General features: G+C 35.6%; 1 protein-coding gene across 1 annotated transcript; it reads right to left on the reverse strand.

The window, feature by feature from the left end:
* Positions 1–4219: 4219 nt before the first annotated feature.
* Positions 4220–5727, reverse strand: LOC108958170 (toll/interleukin-1 receptor-like protein). The gene is made up of 3 exons (XM_018870148.2): positions 5055–5727; positions 4259–4555; positions 4220–4226 (listed from the first exon to the last, which is right to left on the reverse strand). Exons 1-3 carry the CDS (start codon positions 5558–5560, stop codon positions 4220–4222), a joined length of 810 nt encoding a protein of 269 aa, XP_018725693.2. The 5' UTR covers positions 5561–5727.
* Between the last annotated feature and the right edge of the window lie 13570 nt (positions 5728–19297).

The following is a 19297-nucleotide window of genomic DNA, read 5'->3' on the forward strand; positions in this document are numbered from 1 at the left end:
TAGCTCAGGAGTTTCTTTCAACATTCTGCATTGCGATAGATCAAGAACCTTCAATCTTGTAGCCACCTGTCAAATGATTAGATATATTCAGTGAGTTTAATTTATATTAGTTTTGTTGGATATAATCAAATATATTTACTAAGCAATCATTCAACAAAAGTAACTTTATAAATACTCTATAGATGCATTCCTATAAAACCACTCATCGTCACCCTTCATTCCTTTCAATGTTGTCCTGAATAACTAATAAAATAATATGGATCTATTTTTAAATTACCCCGGCAGTGAATAATAAATAGATAGATTATAACCAACACTACTCTCATAAACGATAACATCTACAATGTTGTGGGAAAACATAATTTAAGATTTTTCAAACTCACTATATTATATATCTCCGAATCTTCTTCTGAAACATGTGAGGGCAGACAGACTTACCTAACTTTGTGGAAGATTCAATACATTCTCCACATGAGTTTCTGTTAATTGTAAAATGCACAAGGATCTTAGTCCCACAATATCACTAGGAATCACTTCGAGCTGCCAGCAACCCTCTCCATAAATTTCCTCAAGTTTCTCAGTCATCCCAATGGCATCAGGTAACTTTTGCATGTAACTACCGTCAAATCTTCAACATTTTCAAGCTCTTTAAATTGACAATGCTATTTGGCAACTCTACAATACTTATGCATGAGACATCCAACTCAGCTAAATATTTCAGCATTTCGAGGACCTTCAATCTTGTAGACACCTATCAAATGATTATGTATATCCAGCAAGTTTAATTTATATTAATTTTGCACAACATAAGAAAATATATCGATTAAGCAAGCATTCCACCAAAATAACTGTATAAATACTCTGTATATGCATTCCTAATTGAAGCCAAAACCACTCTTTATCACACTTTTTTCAAAGTTGTCCCCAACAACAAAAAAATGGATCTATTCTTAAATTAACCACGCATCGAATAATAAAAAAATAGATTATAACAAACACTACTCCCATGAACGAGAACACCTACAATGGTATAGGAAACTTTGTGGAAGCTCCGGTATATTCTCCACACGGGTTTCTGTTAATTTCAAAATTTGCAAGGATGGTAGTCTCATAATATCACTAGGAATCACTTCTAGCTATCGGCAACCTACTCCATAAATTTCCTTGAGTTTCTCTATCATCCCAATGCAATTAGGTAACTTTTGCATGCAACTACCGTCAATCTTCAACAATTTTAAGCTTTTTAGATTGACAATGTTATTTGGCAACTCAACAATGCTTGTATGTGAGACATCCAACTCAACTAAATATTTCAGCATTCCGATTGAGTCGAAAAGTTTTGTAAGCATTTTACACCTCTTTAGAATTAATTTTTCTAAGGATAAAAATGCAAAGAGCTTTGGAGTTTCTTTCAACATTCTGCAATCCGACAAATCAAGAACCTTCAATCTTGTAGCCACCTGTCAAATGATTAGGTATATCCAACGAGTTTAATTTATATTAGTTTTGTAGGATATAAACAAATATATCAACTAAGCAAACATTCCATCAAAGTAACTTTATAAATACTATGTACATACTTTCCTAACTTAAGCCAAAACCACTCTATCACTTTGTTCATTTCTTCCAATATTGTCCCCAACTACAAATAAAAGAAAATGGATCTGTTCTCAAACTACTCCCCCGTCGAGCCAACACATCCTATAATTATAACATTCCTTTCCAACAATCATCGTCAAATTAGCGATTTTGTCCCCACCACTAGTAGTTATGGCTATAAACTCCACAATTGTTCCTATGTGAATATATCTTATAAATTTCAATATAGAAAATAATCTTACACATTTTCTGACTATAAACTAATTTATATTTGCAGCTTTACTTTTTTCTTTTTGTGTGTTTCATTTATTAAAATAAGGGCTGTATTAGCTTTCACATAAGCTCAAAAGAGTATAATGTTCATTTAACAGTATTGATGTTCAAAATAAATTAGTTTGCATGTTCAAATTTATTTGCCAAATTTTATTGATTTGCTAATTTCTCTCCATTGTTTACTTTTTCTTCTGCATCGCATCCTTGTATATTATAGATAGTCACTACTTATATTTCACTTAACTTTAAACATTTATTATTTGTGACAACTAGTTAGGGGGATAAGGGAAATCGAAACAACGTGGATGTTTATAAATTATTCTTTAAATAGTAATAATAGTCAATAGATATTAAGCAATGACATTTATTCCATTAGACAATCTAACAACCTTACAAATTATAGAAATCACGAAATATGTATGAATATCTAATCAAGTCATTACATTTATCTATTGTGCAACCCAAAAATGTAGTTACTAGTAACATAGAATGTACAAATTACAATACCTTTTAACCATGCAGCTACAAGCAATTTGAATTGAAGAAAGCCATTGGAGAAGAATTGGCATCAATGGTAAAATAGCAATAACATAATATCAATGTAAAACTATAAAATGCAATGCGGATTGATGACCACCAACCAAATCATAACATATTTTTCCTTTTTTTCGGTAAGTTAATTGTTCGATTAGGTAAAAATGACAAATGCAATCTTGAAGAATCTGCACAAGTTAAATTCTCTCCATTAACACAACAAAATATCTATGAACACAATATTGAATCCACTAATAAAAGTGGTCAAGGGTACCAATCTTTCTGTTGACCAAGTGTCTTCACCGGGGATATACAACTGGCATTATCTCTTGAATGACATCTACGACATAAATGTAAAGTAATTGTTTGATTTGATGTTTTTCAAGTGAAAACATAACTGTTAAGTTTCAAACTTAAGGAACGAGGGATTGGTGTCATAAGCCTTATTTAAGACCAAGAGTTGTTTTATGAATTAAACCAATAAACTTCAATAAAATAATAATAAAAAGGAGATCAAGGATGACGATCGATGACCATGTGCGACACAAGAACTGGTGTGACTGGAAGAAAATATAACATGTTATCCCAAATTATTTGCACACACATACATACCTTGAGTTGAGTCCAACCACCCCAATGTTCATCTATTGGGCTGCTCCCACGTAGTTGAAGGATGACTAGATTTCTTGGGCACAAGTTGGTTGCCTGCATTTCTTTTGGATAACCTGACCAAGTAAGCCATCTCAATTCTGAAAAGAGATCCCCAAAGTCTCCGGAGAGGGTCCAATCAAACAATTCAAGAAATCTAATATTTGGCACTTCGATAAAGTCTTTTGATGTCAAAACAGAGTCTTGGAGAGGCACCTTAGATTTATTATAGTACGCTGCAACAGTTCCGATTCCCTAAATTGAGAAAGAGTTAGTTCAAATTGAGGAGTTCCAAATAGAGCCCAAAATAGGGGCAAAATAGACCAAGGAAGTTTTCTGCAATGAAAAAAGAATACGAGGGTGCAATTAGACTTATACCTTCTTTTGCTGGACAATATCCGGACTACCTTGCCGATTCCACCACACTCGAGAACCCTTTGTTGGATCTTTGCATTTTTCTTGGTGCACAATACTCCTGCCTAAGTCCTTAAGCTGATCATGCATCCATAGTCGATTTTTTCCTCTGATTTTCACTAAGGACATTAAAAGCAAAACTTCTATCCCCTCATTCGGAAAAAATCCACAATCATCCCACATGTAAGTTGCATAGCTCTCCTCTTCTCCTGATAGAAAGCAAGCAATGTCAAGAAATATTTGTTGTTGCGGATGATCTAACGCCTTATAACTTAACATTAACTTCTCCTGTACATTCCTCTGCACATCCTTTTGCTGACCAGATTTTATCTTTTTCAATGTATCTTGCCACACTAATTTCTTCTTTTTTCCACATAAAAATGAGCCAATCACTTCAATTGCCAAAGGAAGCCCTCCGGTATTTGCAATAACTTCCTCAGATAGACTCAAGAATTCATTTGGAGGAGAGTTGCTTCTAAAAGCATGCTTGCTAAAAAGTCGAAGAGCAACATGAGTGTTGAGTTCATTGACTTCATAAACCAAACAACAGTCAAATTGATCTTGGAATTGATTGAAAACACTTTTGTCTCTTGTTGTAACCACTATTCTACTTCCCAAACCAAACCATTCTTTCTTTTCTGCCAATGCCCTAAGTTGGCTTGCATGATCAACATCATCAAGGAAAATAAGAATTTTCTTTCTGCAAAATCGTATTTTGATCAGATTCTTCCCGTGATCAATGCTAGAAGGTCTAAAGTCTGTGTCACCAGTGATATCAGAGATTAATCGCGTCAGTAAATCTAACGTACCAGAACCTTGTGATGTTTCTCGGATATCTGAAATGAAGCTGCAACTATCAAAATTACAAGATAGCTTGCTGTAGACAACCTTGGCAAGAGTTGTCTTACCTATACCACCCATTCCCCAAAGACCAATGAGCCTTACGTCCTCGGATTCAACATTCAGCAAATTTACTACTTCATTCACTGATTCATCCATTCCAACTAAATGATCAGATATATCAACACAAGACACCTTAAGCTTAAGTAACACTTTCCGAGCAATCAAATGTGCAAGTTCTCCATGGCTGTATCAGGACAAAACATTATCAGGTTAATTACAAGATTGGTGGCAAACTTGTACACTTGCAAGATCAAACTATAACATGAAGTTACGAAATTGACGCTGGACCAAACGAACAAAAGAATAAATACATGGTTCTCTAGTTGTGTTCAATCTAGGACGATAGGTTATAATGCTTATGTCGAGAAATGATTATCAAGTGAATTATAAGATTGGTGGCAAACTTTTTCACTTGCAAGATCAAACAATAACATAAAGTTACGAAATTGATGCTGGACCCGGCGAACAAAAGAATAAATACATGATTCAATCTAGTTTTGTTTAATCTAGGACGATAGGTAATCCTTGAGTCTAGAGACAATGGAGTGTAGAATTCAATGCGACATCCATCACATTTTTTGGTCCAAAGCTAACAAAAAATTTGTCCTCTTCAAATTATAATCCGCCTTCAAGCAAAGAAAACATAGAGAAAAGGGAAGATGGAGTTGAGTGAGTTGACATACCCTCTGTTCTTGGTGTCCCATCCCTTGATTACAGTAACTTCCTGAAGCGCCTCCGCCCAGCGTTGCACAATCTCAGCCCCATGTTTTTCTTGATGTAGAGTTAGTGCATCCGCATACACTCTAGTTTCAAGCTTCACGTCAGAGGGCTCCACGTCATAAAAAATGGGCATAACCTCCAGTTCTTTGGTCTTCCTACGCTGCATTATGTGCTCTAGCTCACGCAAGCACCAGCTACTAGAGGCATAATCTCTGGAGAATATGGGAATGCAGATTTTCGAGTTATTGATGGCTTGAAAAATCTCAGGACTGATCTCTTCACCAACGTTAATCCCTTGCTTGTCTATGAAAACATTGATACACTTAGCCAGGAGGGTATGATAGAGGAAATCTGTGAAGTTAGCGCGAGTATCCGGTCCTCGAAAACTCAAGAACACATCGTACTCAATTCCAGATGAGCCATGGTTTGTGGATCCCATTTTCGGAGAAGAGCTCCTTTTTCTTTCCATCTTAACTGCGTCCACTAAAATTCTGAAAGCAAATCACAAAAAATTTGACATGCTTTAACAGGGGCCAACAAGCAATGTTCAGGTAGGTAAGCGAGGCTCAGTTTCCATTTCCGTCATGTTGCGGAATTGATCAAGAGAAATGGCAGATATATGATTGAAGAATTAAGAAATGGCCTAAGCCCCACAAGTTGACCAGTGGATGGGAAATTTGATAATGTGCATTTCGAGCAAGTTTATATTAGTTTTTTTTTTGTCAGTCCTACTCTATTCCTACTCTACACTCACTCTCAAACTTTTGCCCTACTTCTTGCAGGGCGTGGGAGTCGAAACCCACTCCTGAACGCGTCCCCATCCCATCCTCCCCTGAGAAGGTAGGGATTTGAACCCCTCACCTCCCCTTTCCATATTGTAAGGGTGGCCACTAGGGCGAATCCCAATGGTTAAATTTATATTAGTTGAGTTCTGTGAAATTCCGATTGCTAAGACTCGCGTGGGGCCCATCGAGTCAAGTCTAAGTAACTAAAAATTAGGGAGTCTAGTTGACGTTAGTGTATTGCTCTAGAAACATTATATTAAATCAAATGTGATGATTAAGTTTTATTTTTTTTCTAATTTATGGTAAAGTCATTTGTCTAGTTAATGTTAAGGGAATTATTGATAGACATAAGTAAATGCATAGTTTGGTTTCACAAATAACATACAATAAAATAGAACGAAAGGAGGTAATCCTAATGATTAGAGTCTTAAGACTTGAGTTTTTTAAGACTTATGTTTACTTTATTGTTAATATTTAAGATGTTTATTTAAGCATAAGAAAATTATATGTAAATTACTAATCAATTTTTATGTATTTGTGAAAATATTATATATATATATATAAAGGGAAAAATGTATACTTGTGTAGGCAATAAAGATTAAATTAAATAAAAAGTTAAACATAAAAATTAACAATGTATACTTGTGTAGGTAATAAAGATTAAATTAAATAAAAAGTAAAACATATAAATTTACCGATGCAAGCTCCAATTAGTGTTTTGTTTTTTTTTAATCATTGTGAAAGCGTAAAGCCGGAAAACCATCATCGGTGGTGGACCACATCATTGTCTTCCGCTTTTTCCTTTTTTCCGTCATTTTCTTTTTCGAAAGGTGACCAGAAAAAAGGGTAAGATACTGTATTGGCGAAGCAAAGCAACAAGTTTTCACTTACGCTCGCCTAGGGCCCACCAGAGTCAAGTTAACATAATTTAGTGGAAGGCCAGGTCTAATAAAACTATAATTAAGAAACACGTGTACCTAAAAAAGGAAAAGAAAGGAAGAAATGGCCCTTGATTAACATTAAGATTTCTGATATTAAGAAAAAAAGGGAGTAAGTTACACTTGACCAGAGGACAACCCAATAGGGAAAGAGAGAGACAGACAAAAGTTGCATCTCGATCGCGAATAGCATCAGAAGCAAACCTACTGTCCTAAGACACTTTTGAGTTGCCTGACCCTAATGGTCATGAACAACGTGATGCTTTTTTTGGAGTATAACCTAATGAAGCATCATGTGTCGAAAGCAACAAGAAAAATAAATCTGAAAAGGCTGGATCGATGACTATTTTAGGTGCTGCTTCATTTTAATTAGATACGCGTTTCTACTAACAGCCTTGTAGAATACAAGATTATGAACTTATATTAATTTTGGTTGGATGATTTGTTTATGTAATTTTTCATTGAATTAAAATTAACGTAGAAGGAAAATTAAAATCATTATCAATTTTTTCAAAATTTGTTTATGCAATCAATCCATAACCTGATCTTAATACCTAAATATTGAATTATCAACTATACTCACCATTAAAAATATGAATTTCCTAACATGGAAATGCCTAAAAATCTTGAACAAATTGAGACTAGTATGAATGATATAAAATTAGATAATTAATAATTGCAAACTATCAAATCGGTTCAAGAAATTACCTAGTTTGAAGTATTTTTGATTCCAAGAATCGGGAGCGGGACGGGGAGCTTTACGTCGACTGGTGAGGAGGAATGTCACGACCAAAGCAGCAACGATGGCAATACAGCAAAGGACGCAGAAAATTGCAGGCAGGTTCGCTAGAACAAAAGAAGCAACGGTGGAGACTTGTTGGTCGGACTCTGCTTGGCGGAGACGGTGTGGGTTCGATCAATGCTAGTCTGCTGTGGACACCCTGCGAAAGGAAATCAAACGTAGCAGAGGAAACAAAACAGCGAGCGGTGGCGTCAAGTGGAGCCGGGATGCCGCCTGGAATCACCGGAAACCGTCAGGGACTGCTGTTTTGGCGTTAGAATAAGTCGGCAAAGCTGCTGTCGCGGCTGCAGCAGGACGTGCCGAGCCAGCAAGCGAGGTAGAGGCGCGACGATGGGCAAGCCGGTAGCGAGCGCGGTGACTGGTGAGGAGCGGCGGCGGCGGCGGCGTTAGTTGGAGTACAGGAGCCAGAGATCAACACCGGCAAACAAGGTCTCGAGAAATTCGACGAGAAAGCAAACCACACCGCCAGACGAAAGCAGCAACCACTCCGAGAAATTAAACCAAACCGGCTGAACAAGAAACCCTAAGAACGATGAACAGTCGCCTTTATTTTTCTTTTCGTCTCTCATATTGTGAGCCGTCCTATCTAAGCGTTGCGTGTCTGAGGGTAGTGCAGAAGCTGCCGTCCCAGTGCTCCTGTTCCTTTATATAGTGTTTCTCTTTTACTTTTACTTTCTTTTTTTTTTTGAGCTATCAATCTCACCTTTCCTGTTTTAATATAAATACATATTATATCAATATTCCTTTCCCTCTCAAACCTCACGGAAAGCGCCCAGAATTTGCTTCAGATTTTCTGCTTCAGATTGGGTCTGGTCTTTTCCGACTTCGTTCGTTTCATAAAAATAAGTAATTTAAAAAATTTAAAAAAAATCACTAATTTTGCTTAAAATAATTCATTAATATAAAATATTTTCATTATTGACATTTATTTATAACTTAACATTATGTGAATGATAAAAAAAAATTGATTAATTTATTTTCATAAACGATACAAATAATTATTTTTAAATTAATATTTTTCAAATTATTCATTTTTTGTTAAACAAATGAAGTCTAATGTACTATTTTCTTTCTTTTGTTGTTTTCTGAAATGTGCAAGGCCACAGTATTTCTTCCTCTCTTTTTTCCAATCTTGCCGTGATATAGTTGTGAAAGACATTCCCTTGAAAAATCTTTTATTAAGATATTGTCTTTATCCCCCTATATTTACTCTAATAAATTTAATTTTTCCACCTCGGCACTTCTTCCATTTATAAATTTCGGCCACTTACTTTGGGCTTGGCCAAAATCTCAATAATGCATGAATTTTTTTTTTTTTATATCGGTACATCTTTGTTTCGCAGAAAATAAATAATTTGAAACACATTTTCCAAAAAATGATTGTCTGAATAACTTACAAAAATGAATAAACGAAAAATATTTTCATCCACTATAAAAATGTATAGACATAAATTGTCATTAACAACGAAAGTATTTTTTTACTGACTAATTATTTCAAACAAGACAAGTGATCATTTTTAAAAATATATATATTTCAAATTATTCATTTTCTATCAAACAAACGGAGCCTAATATGCAAAATGCGATAATTGATTTTTTGTTAGGTATTGGGGTCGATTCATAATTTTTTTTTTATGTATTTAACAACTAATTGGAAAGCCAAAATTTATGTATCAATAGCAAATAAGCCGCCAATAAATTTTTATCGAAAGCGAGTTGGCCACCAACTATAGTGGCACCATCCGCTAAAATTTGTCCTTTTTTAATGTATTAACCCCACGGAACCTAGGAATTTTTTTATGCATGCAAGTATTTTTGTTGGAATGTAAGTGTTGGGAAAATAGGAATCTCACAAAAATTAAATCACTTGTACAATGGTCATATAAAGTCCAAGTTTGAGGAAAAAGTATAAATAGCCCCCTTTTTTTTCATCTTCTGCTAAAATTCTAAAAGTGAATCACAGCATATAAAATTACACCACATTTTATAGTGACTCTATAACACTTGGAAGATGGAAAACGCAGCATGATGCATTTCAAGGAAGTTGCAACTTGCAAGAACCCCGCGTGGAACATGGGTCAACGAGCAATGGTAGGAAAGTGAGGGTCGGTTTCATTTCCATTTCCATTGCGTTGTGGCATTGATCGTGAGAAATGGCAGATATATGATTAAGAAATGGCCTAAGCCCCGCAAGTTGAGATAATTTAGAACAAGTGGTATGAAAATACTGGGGAAAATGGGAGTGGTTGTTCAATCCTCATCAATTTAAGGTATCATATTAACACCAAATTCCAAAGCGACATGTCCGAGAAATATTACTTTATATATATGGGTAGCACATGTCACCTAGCTTGAAAACAAAAATGAAAAGGTCATACCATTTTGATTGTGTCACTAAATTCATGTATCTTACTTTTTTAATTAATTACCTAATAAGTTAATTTGAGAGCACTCATTGATCAAATCCTTCTAATTATAGAATTCCACGCCGTTAACATTGCACTGTCATCTAGACAAACCGCCAATAATGAGTTACGCCACCATCTGTCTTATGCTCAAACTTCTTGAGAAGGATCTTTTCTAAAGTATGCTCAAATTCATATCCACAGTACCCACCCGCTCACCCACATAACTCGAGTGGCCGGTGATCCGAGAGCACGTCTTGTCATGAGGGACCCCAAAAATTTGTTTCACCCCAACCAACGCAGTCACCTAACGACATAAAAAAAGAAAAAGAAAAACACGACATTTTCAACTTGAATAAACAAAATCAGAAGCAAAACCTTAGAATCAAATCAATGCGGAGATTCCCAAAGACAAAACCCTAGACTCACGAAAAAAAAGTGGTTCCTTCCACTCTTCGATGCGGGATTCTCAATGTACAAAGCACAAGGCGAAGTTGGTTTTCTTTCTATTCAAAATTATAATCTCTTGTTATTTATAAAGTTCTATTTGTACAAAGACTAAAAATTACTAACTTTAGTTAGAGTGGCGTACCAACTATTTAGTATTTAAGTTATCAACTAATTTGAAGTTACCAACATAAGTTTATTTTTTTAATTATCAACTTTTTTTTTTACCGACTTCCGATCACCTTATTTTATTACGCCTATTTGCACCCAAATTTAACCAAGCTGTTGATATGAGTAAATATATGCTTAGAAACAGATGGTTATGATACATAGATATGTGAGCCATTTTTGATATTAATACATCGACGGCCATAAATCAACCGTCGATATAAAATTGATTTATCATTTGGGTTATACAATATGACATGATTAACGTGTCTAAGATATTAAAATATGAAAGTATATGTATGTTCAGATAAATTTAGATATGAAATCGAGTCATTGACTTTCTTGCCAAAACTCAGCATATTTTTTATGTTTGAGAAATTTATGACAAAATAGTATATGATTTTATATACTGATTATTAATCTGTACATTTTGAAAGGTTTAAGAACTAATTTTTTTAACTTAAAAAAGCCAAAACAAGAAACAAGAAAAAATAGTTAATATTAATTAAACAGAATTTAATGTTCATATAAAGAGAGAAGATTTCACGTGCTAATCCTTTTATTTTGTAATGTAATGGATCTTTCGTCTCTATTTACCCATCTCTCTTCTTTCGTGCGTTGTCTTCGGCTTGAAGCCTAGGAGCCACTTATTACCCACATCAGCCCAGCACATTGAGATCTGGAAGGGCAAAGCTCGACTCAGCCGCAAATCTCGAGAGAAGCTGCCAGGCTTCGCGGAACTTCACCTCTGCCGGGAGAGGCCGAAAGCACGTCTTTCAGCCCGGCACATCCTCTGTGGCTTCTTGTGCCGGAACATCGTTATGCGTTCTTTGAATATTTCGATTCTTAAAAAGAAAGAATCAAATTGATGTTTGTCAAAATTTCATATTATTTTTCAATTCAACACCAACTTCAAATTCAGTTCATCGGAACAAGTTTAAAATAGAAATTTATTTGGTGACATAATTTCATTTTCTATTTCTGGAATAGATTTCTATTCTAAAAATAAATTTGGAGTAGAAATCAAAAACTAAAAAATTTAACTTATCTATTTCTCAAACAAAAGTGAGAAATGAAATTTTTTTTCATTGTTCACTTTCGTCGCCGCCCATTGCCCACCCGCCACCTATGAGACGTCGGCTGCCCGCTTGTCGGCACCCGCCACTGGATGCTAGACGCTAGCCGCTAGTGGCCGAATGCTGCCTCCCCAAGAAATAGAAATTTATTTTGTTACTAAAAGAATTTTTGTTCCAAAAAAAAAAAAAAAAATTGGATTGTCATCAAACGAGCTTTTTTGGTCAAAAATTAATTTCTATTCTTAAAATTTTGTCATACACCCCCTAGTCTGCTCACCCAAGAGAGCTGAGTTTGTTAGATATTCTCGTTTCACCGCCGTCTAAACGGGTCTTGTCTAAAGGATTGTTTACACTTTCTCTGTCAGTGAGCCCCATTCTTTTCCTAACGAATAGGGGATGACTGTTAGTTCTCGTAACTCCGATATTGCCTGAAGTCTAGTGAATTGAACAGTGTAAGTCTCTACGGAAATGCGAATGTAATGGGATTATAAGAGGTTGAAGAGACCAAAGTAGATAATGGAACCGTCTCCTGCAAAATCTATTTTGTGAGTTCGAAAAGGAAAGGACATAAGCTCCTGGCCGTAGCAGACGTTTCGCTCGATGGCAGCCATGACTGACGCTCATGAGAAACTTCCCAGCGAATTCAATATGGATGATTCTTGTGTTTCGTGGGTTAAAAACTAGGAATTCCGTTTCCGTGCCAGTAAATTCGTGAAACTGTTGATAACTATCAAATCTTGTTGGTGACAATAAAGTTGATCGACAGCTTGTTTGTTGTTATGTCCCATGTCCTCTTCATATTAATTGAATAGTTGATAAGACACGATATATCTATATAAGAGTTAGTTAGGGAAAAGTGTCTAAGAAGTCCTAAACATTTTACATTTGTATCAATTTAGTTCTAAACCTTTTATTAATGTCAATTTAATCGTAAAATTTTTCACTTTATGCCAATTTAGTCCTTTGTGGCTAATTTTGGTCAAATTTTGCTAGCTAGGTGGTGGTTGGCTGACGTGACACGATCGGCGTTAAAGTGAATAATTTTTAATAATATTTAATATTTTTCTTTTTATTTTTCTTTCTCCTCCTCCTTCCTCAATCCGGTTGTCAACTTCACTGGCCTCTAGCGAGCCTCGTAGGCCACTAGCGAGGCTCGAGCCCTCACCGCAGGCCACGAGGGTTGCCTCGTGCTTAGCGGTGAGGTTCACCCTCATTGGATCTAGCGAGGATCAAGCCTCGTCGTGGCGAGGTCAAGGCTTGACCGTCACCAAATCCGACAAGGTCAAGCCTTGCTAGGCCTCAAGCTAGCCCCACTAGAGGCCAGGCGAGGCTGGCCCCTCGCTAGGTTCGATGAGGGCGAGCCTTGCCCATGGCAGGTGCGAGGCCACCCTCAAGGCCTTTGGGGAGGCCTCGAGCCTCGCTAGTGACCGGTGAGGCTCACTAGAGGTCGGCGAGGTGGACCTTGACCTCACTAGCTATTGCCTTTGGTCAATCATTAAGGTTTGGCGACCAATTGGAGGAAGGAGGGGGAGAAAGAAAAAGATAAAGGAAAATAAAATAAAAATTCAAAAATATTAAAATATTATTAAAAATTGTCCATGTTAGTGTCAATTGTGCCACGCCAGCCGATTGGTGCCTAATTAGCAAAATTCAGCCAAAATTAACTGAAAATGACTAAATTAGCATAAAATGAAAAGGTTTATAAATAAATTGACATCAATAAAATGTTTAAGACTAAATTGGCACCAATAAAAGATTGATGACTAAATTGGCACAAATGCAAAAGGTTTAGGATTTCTTAGACACTTTCCCCGAGTTAGTTACTTGAAAAATTATGTAATATTAGCAGATACGAAATGGTATCTGATGAAAATAGTTTTCAAAACAACTAAATAGAAGTTGATATGTCACTCAAAACAAATTAATATTACCAAGATTATTTAGCAAATCAGTCAGAGATAAGTTGGTAAAATACTTAAGTTACAGTTGCTAATTTTGTATAGAAGTTAGTAACTTGAACACATTGGTAAGTTTCAAAAATAAATATTTGTAAACCATTACAATAGTAAGTTTCGAGAAAAAATCAAACAAAAATTGATAAGTTACTCAAATAATATATGCTAATCTAAATTAGTTGGTAACTTGTTGTCAAGAATGTTGGTAAAATACTTAAATTGAAGTTGGTAATTCCCTATAAAAGTTAGAAATTTTAACAAGTAGCCAAGCCACAAAAATGAATGTTGGTGGATTACTAAAATAATTGGTAATTTTGGAAAAACTAAAATGTCAGAAATTTTCAAAATGTATTGGTACTTATTAGCCGCTATAGGCTAACCAAGTCGTCTGTCAAAATTTAGTTACCAACGCATTTTGAAATCGGGTAAGAACAAAAGCTGAGTAAATCGAGACGGAAAAAAGTATACTGATCTACCTACATTCATCTAACGACAACAATCTCTAGTACATGACTCATGCTCTTAGAGCACTTATTAACCGACTAAATAAAGAAAGTTTATATTTTTTAGTGCAATCACTTACTGTTTATGTGTGATCATTACTTTGAAAAATGAATTATTCTCTCATTCATTATACTTAACAAGTGTTTTGAGTGTACTCATTGACCTGAGCCGTGGAAAAAATTAATTCAATTTAAATAATTTTCACCGACCAAATTAGAAGTAAATGTGGAGAGCCTCTGAAAATTCTCAACCTCCCTCTAAAACTCTTCTCATGTTGTAATGTGGTACTAAATTATTAACCTTCAATGCCAACAACAAACTCTTGAAAGTATATTGAGAATCCCTGTAGCACTTTTGTCTCTCAATATCTTCTCGATATCTATCAGATTAAAAAGGTCCTGAAAGTAGTTAATGAATCTTGATTAGTTTTTGTATTTATCAAATAATAAGCTATTAACTCCCCAATATATATAGATTGATAGCCCAAATTGGAAGAAAGGCCAAGCAAATGTTAAAAAAAAATAAACTGGTCTTGTATAAATGTCGGTGTAACAATTTAGTATTTTTTGTGAGATGAAAATTAATTTTTAATAAATGTGTCATGAAAGTGACTGTTTGTAATTTCTAATTATATTAACCAAACAATAGACAAAGAGACATCGGGAACTAGTCTCTTAGAGCCCATGAGGAAATTTCCAATAAGGATGCTCATAAGGTCATCTCCATGGTTGGTACACCGTGTGGAAAGGACAAACGCTATTAGCCCAGCCATCAACAAAGAGAAAAAGTTTAAGATCAGTCATGAAAGGAATTTCAAACCATTTTGCGTTTTCTCGTCCACAAATATATGTAATGTCATTTTTCAAATTACAATTCATTATTGCCTTCACGAATGGATGAGAAGGCACTTCAATCAGTTATATTCTCACTATTCCATTATGTTTCCTCCATGAATGAGAACTGCAGTAAATAGACATATACCTATGAAGGTTTAAGTGCGAAGTTTGAGCAAAATCTATTGAAGTTTTACTCATCATTCTATTCTTTTCAACCACAGAACTATTATATTTACTATTTGAATCAATGAATTTTATTTACTTTTTAGGATTTATTAGGTTTTCCCGCTAATAAAAATTTCCGAATCCGTCCCTGATTTTCTCCGTCGTAATTCGTGTACAAAGCAGCTAAGATAAATCCAAGGTAAACTCATTTATGGAAGAAATATGCAAAGAACAAACCTCAAATTATGAAAGCCAACATATACGAGAAATCAGACGAAATTGGAAGAGGAACGATCCAGAGTCGTGAACACCTCAGGCAATGCTGTGGACTTTGGGCCAATCGCTGACATGGCACCGCTGTGGAGCTAACGTGGCAGTGATATGGAGTGGCTTTGGCTATGGTCATGTTATAGACTAACCAGTGGCACGAAGGGACACAAATCGAGGTGAGGCAAGTCGTTATCGCATAAAAATGGATCTGGACAGTCGGGTCGTCTATGACCTAGCGCGTGCGGGCGCGTGGAGTATTGGATGAGGTTGGGGTTGCTAGTTCTTGGAAGTTCTGGCGGTGGGTGTTTTGTGGCAAAAAAAGGGGGCAGTTTCCGCTGGAATATATTTGGATGAATATTACATTCGCCCACGAAGGGTGGTGTATTCTGGCGCGAGCACATTCTCACCGGCCGACGGAGCTAGATCGCAATTGTTGAAAAATATCTCAAGGATTTTGACAATATCAAAACTTAATCAAAATACTTAATAATTTTATTTAAGTGTGAGGCTCATATTTAAATTATGCATAAGTTATGACATGACTTTATGAGTGTATGGGTTAAACTTCACTAAGTCCGAAACCTGCTAGAGGAAAGGTATAGAATCAAAATTTTAATTTTGTGAAATAGTCAAACTTGTTTGTTAAACACTTTTTTTTTATATAGATATGCCGACTGTTGGAATTCCTAAACTGAAGACTTGGCTCATAGCGGTAAAGTACGATATTCTAAGATTATCTATGCCAAAAATCATGAATTAATTTGCTCAACGAATTGATAGGATGACATTATTGAAACATGTTAATAGAAGGTCCAATTGACTGCTTAAATTTAGGAAAGGTTCTCCATAGACATATCAAAAGGCGTCATAAAACCATTTCTTAACTCATATTTGACGGGCTGAGTTATTATATGGGTTAGTTATATTCAGTAAGTATGTCATAAATAGAGTTAGAATTGAGTGATCATTTTTTATCCAATGCGACACTAAAGTAATTTAGTTAAGAGTTTTAGCATTAAAGTTAATTTCGTATGAAAATTATAATACTTATGATGTCTTTTTCCTTAAGTATAGTTATAAATCATGTTATGGAAGAAATTAAACTAAGGATTGATTTATTGGAGAGAGCAATCATCGATTGAAGATTGGTAGCATGCTTTGTGTCTTTGCACAAACTTTACAATATATACCCTGAAGGGGACATAATTTTAGTAGAAGTCACCAAGTCTAAGTAAACTATAAAATATGGGTGAGTGGGTTGGCCAGTCCTCATCAATCCACTGTGTCGAAGCCAATGAACTTCGGGAACTATATAAAACCCATGTGCCCGCGGGGTAAAGACAAAAAGAATTTGCACTGTGTTGTCATGGAGATTTCCGACGAAAAGAAAGGGAAAATGTTACACTTGACAACACCCCCCCCAACCAAAAAAATGAAAAGAATTGCTCCTCAGTTGCAAATTGCGTCACAAGTAAACCTGCTCTCTTAGATTATTAGATTGGCCTGATCTTTGTAGTCATAATCGAAGTGATGCTTTTTTGGAGTTACTTTATTGTACTAGTATTAGTCCAAAGCAACAGGATAAATAAATCTAAAAAAGCTGGATTGGTAACTAACGTAGGCGGTTTAATATTTATATAGATATGCATTTCTAAAAAAGAGTGGGCAAATATAATTTTTTGAAACTTGTTAACTTATCTTCATTTAGGTTTTGATCATTTGTTTATTTAACTTTTTTTTTACTTAAAGTTTATGTATATGGAAAAGAAAAAATAAAGATCAAAGTGGAACATGTGTCAATTGAAGAGAGAGCCACGTGTCAGCTTCACATAGGCCTCCTGCCTTTGCACCACAAAAATAATTTAATATTAAACTATATTAATATTAGATTAGACTCAATAATAAAAATTAAGATCGAGAAAAAAACTGAAAGAACTCAATTTTGAACCAAAAGAGCTAATTATATATAGACTCTTTATCCGTAAAAAAGAAAAAAAAATGGATAGACTCTTTGTAGTTATCATTTATTTGAAAGAGGAAGTGCAATGAAAAGCAACATAGAGGATCAATTAGTTATTTGATTGACATCCTTTTGATTTTAGATTTTAGTAGTTAGATGTTAAGGAAGGATAGAAATCACGCAAAATAATCACTTCTAGTCAATGTCCTAAATCAGTATAACTGCGTATTGTTATTATGAGATTTCGCACCAAAATTGGGTGGGGCCCTTTTGTTTTTGTGAGAAGTATGGAGAGATATTGGTACTTTCCTAAACCAAGCAAGATGAAAAAAAAAATGTGGTCATAAACAGCTCCTTTTCCTTTTCATCTTGGCTGGACTATGTAAAATCACACCACATTTTATAATGATTTGACAAGACTTGGATGATGGAAAACGCAGTATGATACATTTCAATGAAGTTGCAAGAACTACATGTGGAATAGGGGTCAACGAGGAATGATCAGGTAGGAAAGTGAGAGATAGTAAGGATATGATTGAAGGATTAAGAAATGGCCTGAAACCCACTACCAATTGGAGTATGGGGCGAGAATTAAATGAAATATCTGAGAAATGTAGACATGTGGAGTTGCAAGTCTAACCTCACTGGAAAACTAAAATGAAAAGGGCAATGCCTTCAGACTTTATTTGTCTACCAACTTCAAGTTGCATTTCTCTAAAATGCCTTAACATTACCAACTATAAATTTGAGTGACTTTTCTACTTTTCTCTATTTGAGTTATCAATTAGTTTTGAGTTACCAACTCTTACTTAAATTACTTATCAAAATTATTTTTTAAATAACCAACTTTTCTTATTTTTTTCAATCAAGTTTTCATTCACCTTTCTTTATTATGCCTTAAATTTACTAACTCTTATTTGTCAACCTTTTCTTCAATGAAGCTTTCAATTGATTACCAACTTTCATTCAAGTTAGCTATCAATTTTATTTATTTATTTATTAACTTTTCCATTGAGTTACTTAATCTGGAAAAAAAATCGGGAAGTCACCCAATAAATATTGGTAATTTTCTATATGATTAATAATGTAAGATGTTGTTAATTAAAAAAAAAGTCTGGCAAACAATAAGAGAATCGGTTCATCAATCATGAAAGAAATTTCGTAATTAAAAAAAAAAAAAAAAAAACTTATTGTTAGACCCACGACGAGCTTTCCAAGAAGTGCCCTCCAAATGTTATCTACGCTTTCGGTGTACCATGCAAAATGGAAAAGACTTTTAAAACCTACCTTCCCAGCCATCAACAAAATGGAAAAGTTGAAGATCAATCATGGAAGAAATTAGGGGTGAGCCCGGTTTCGGGTAGAATCGGTTCCGGTTTGGTTCCCAGTTCTTAAAGGACCGTTCAATTCCCTGTTCCATTTTTTCGGGAACCAGCCATCCTGGTTAGGGTTCCAAAAGGAAAACCCCTCCCCCGCTCGGTGTAGCCTAGTCCTAAGACTCCCGACCCTTTCACTTTCAGTTGTGACACAGCCGGACGCCACTTTGAGTCTCGCTGTCGGACGTCGCTCGCCCTCAAGGCCATCGCCGTCGGACACCGCTGGATGCCAGTCGCCGATGTCGCTCATGCGAACCCTCGCCACTCGACGCTGTTACATGCCGTGCTCTACCTCGAGGCCCATTACCGACTACCTGATGCAGGCAGATCTGAGCCGAGCTCATCTCCGCTCGCAACCCACCACCTTTGCTCATGCCAGAAGCCCCAACGACGTCGATTCTACTGTCTCCGCTCGCTACCCACCGCCTCTGCTCGCGCCAGAAGACTCGACGATGCCAATTCTGCTGTCTCTGCTTGCGACTCACCGCCTCTGGTCACTAGGTCTCCAATTTTGACCCA

This window comes from Eucalyptus grandis, chromosome 3, assembly GCF_016545825.1.
Source record: "Eucalyptus grandis isolate ANBG69807.140 chromosome 3, ASM1654582v1, whole genome shotgun sequence".
In the NCBI taxonomy this organism is placed as follows: domain Eukaryota; kingdom Viridiplantae; phylum Streptophyta; class Magnoliopsida; order Myrtales; family Myrtaceae; genus Eucalyptus; species Eucalyptus grandis.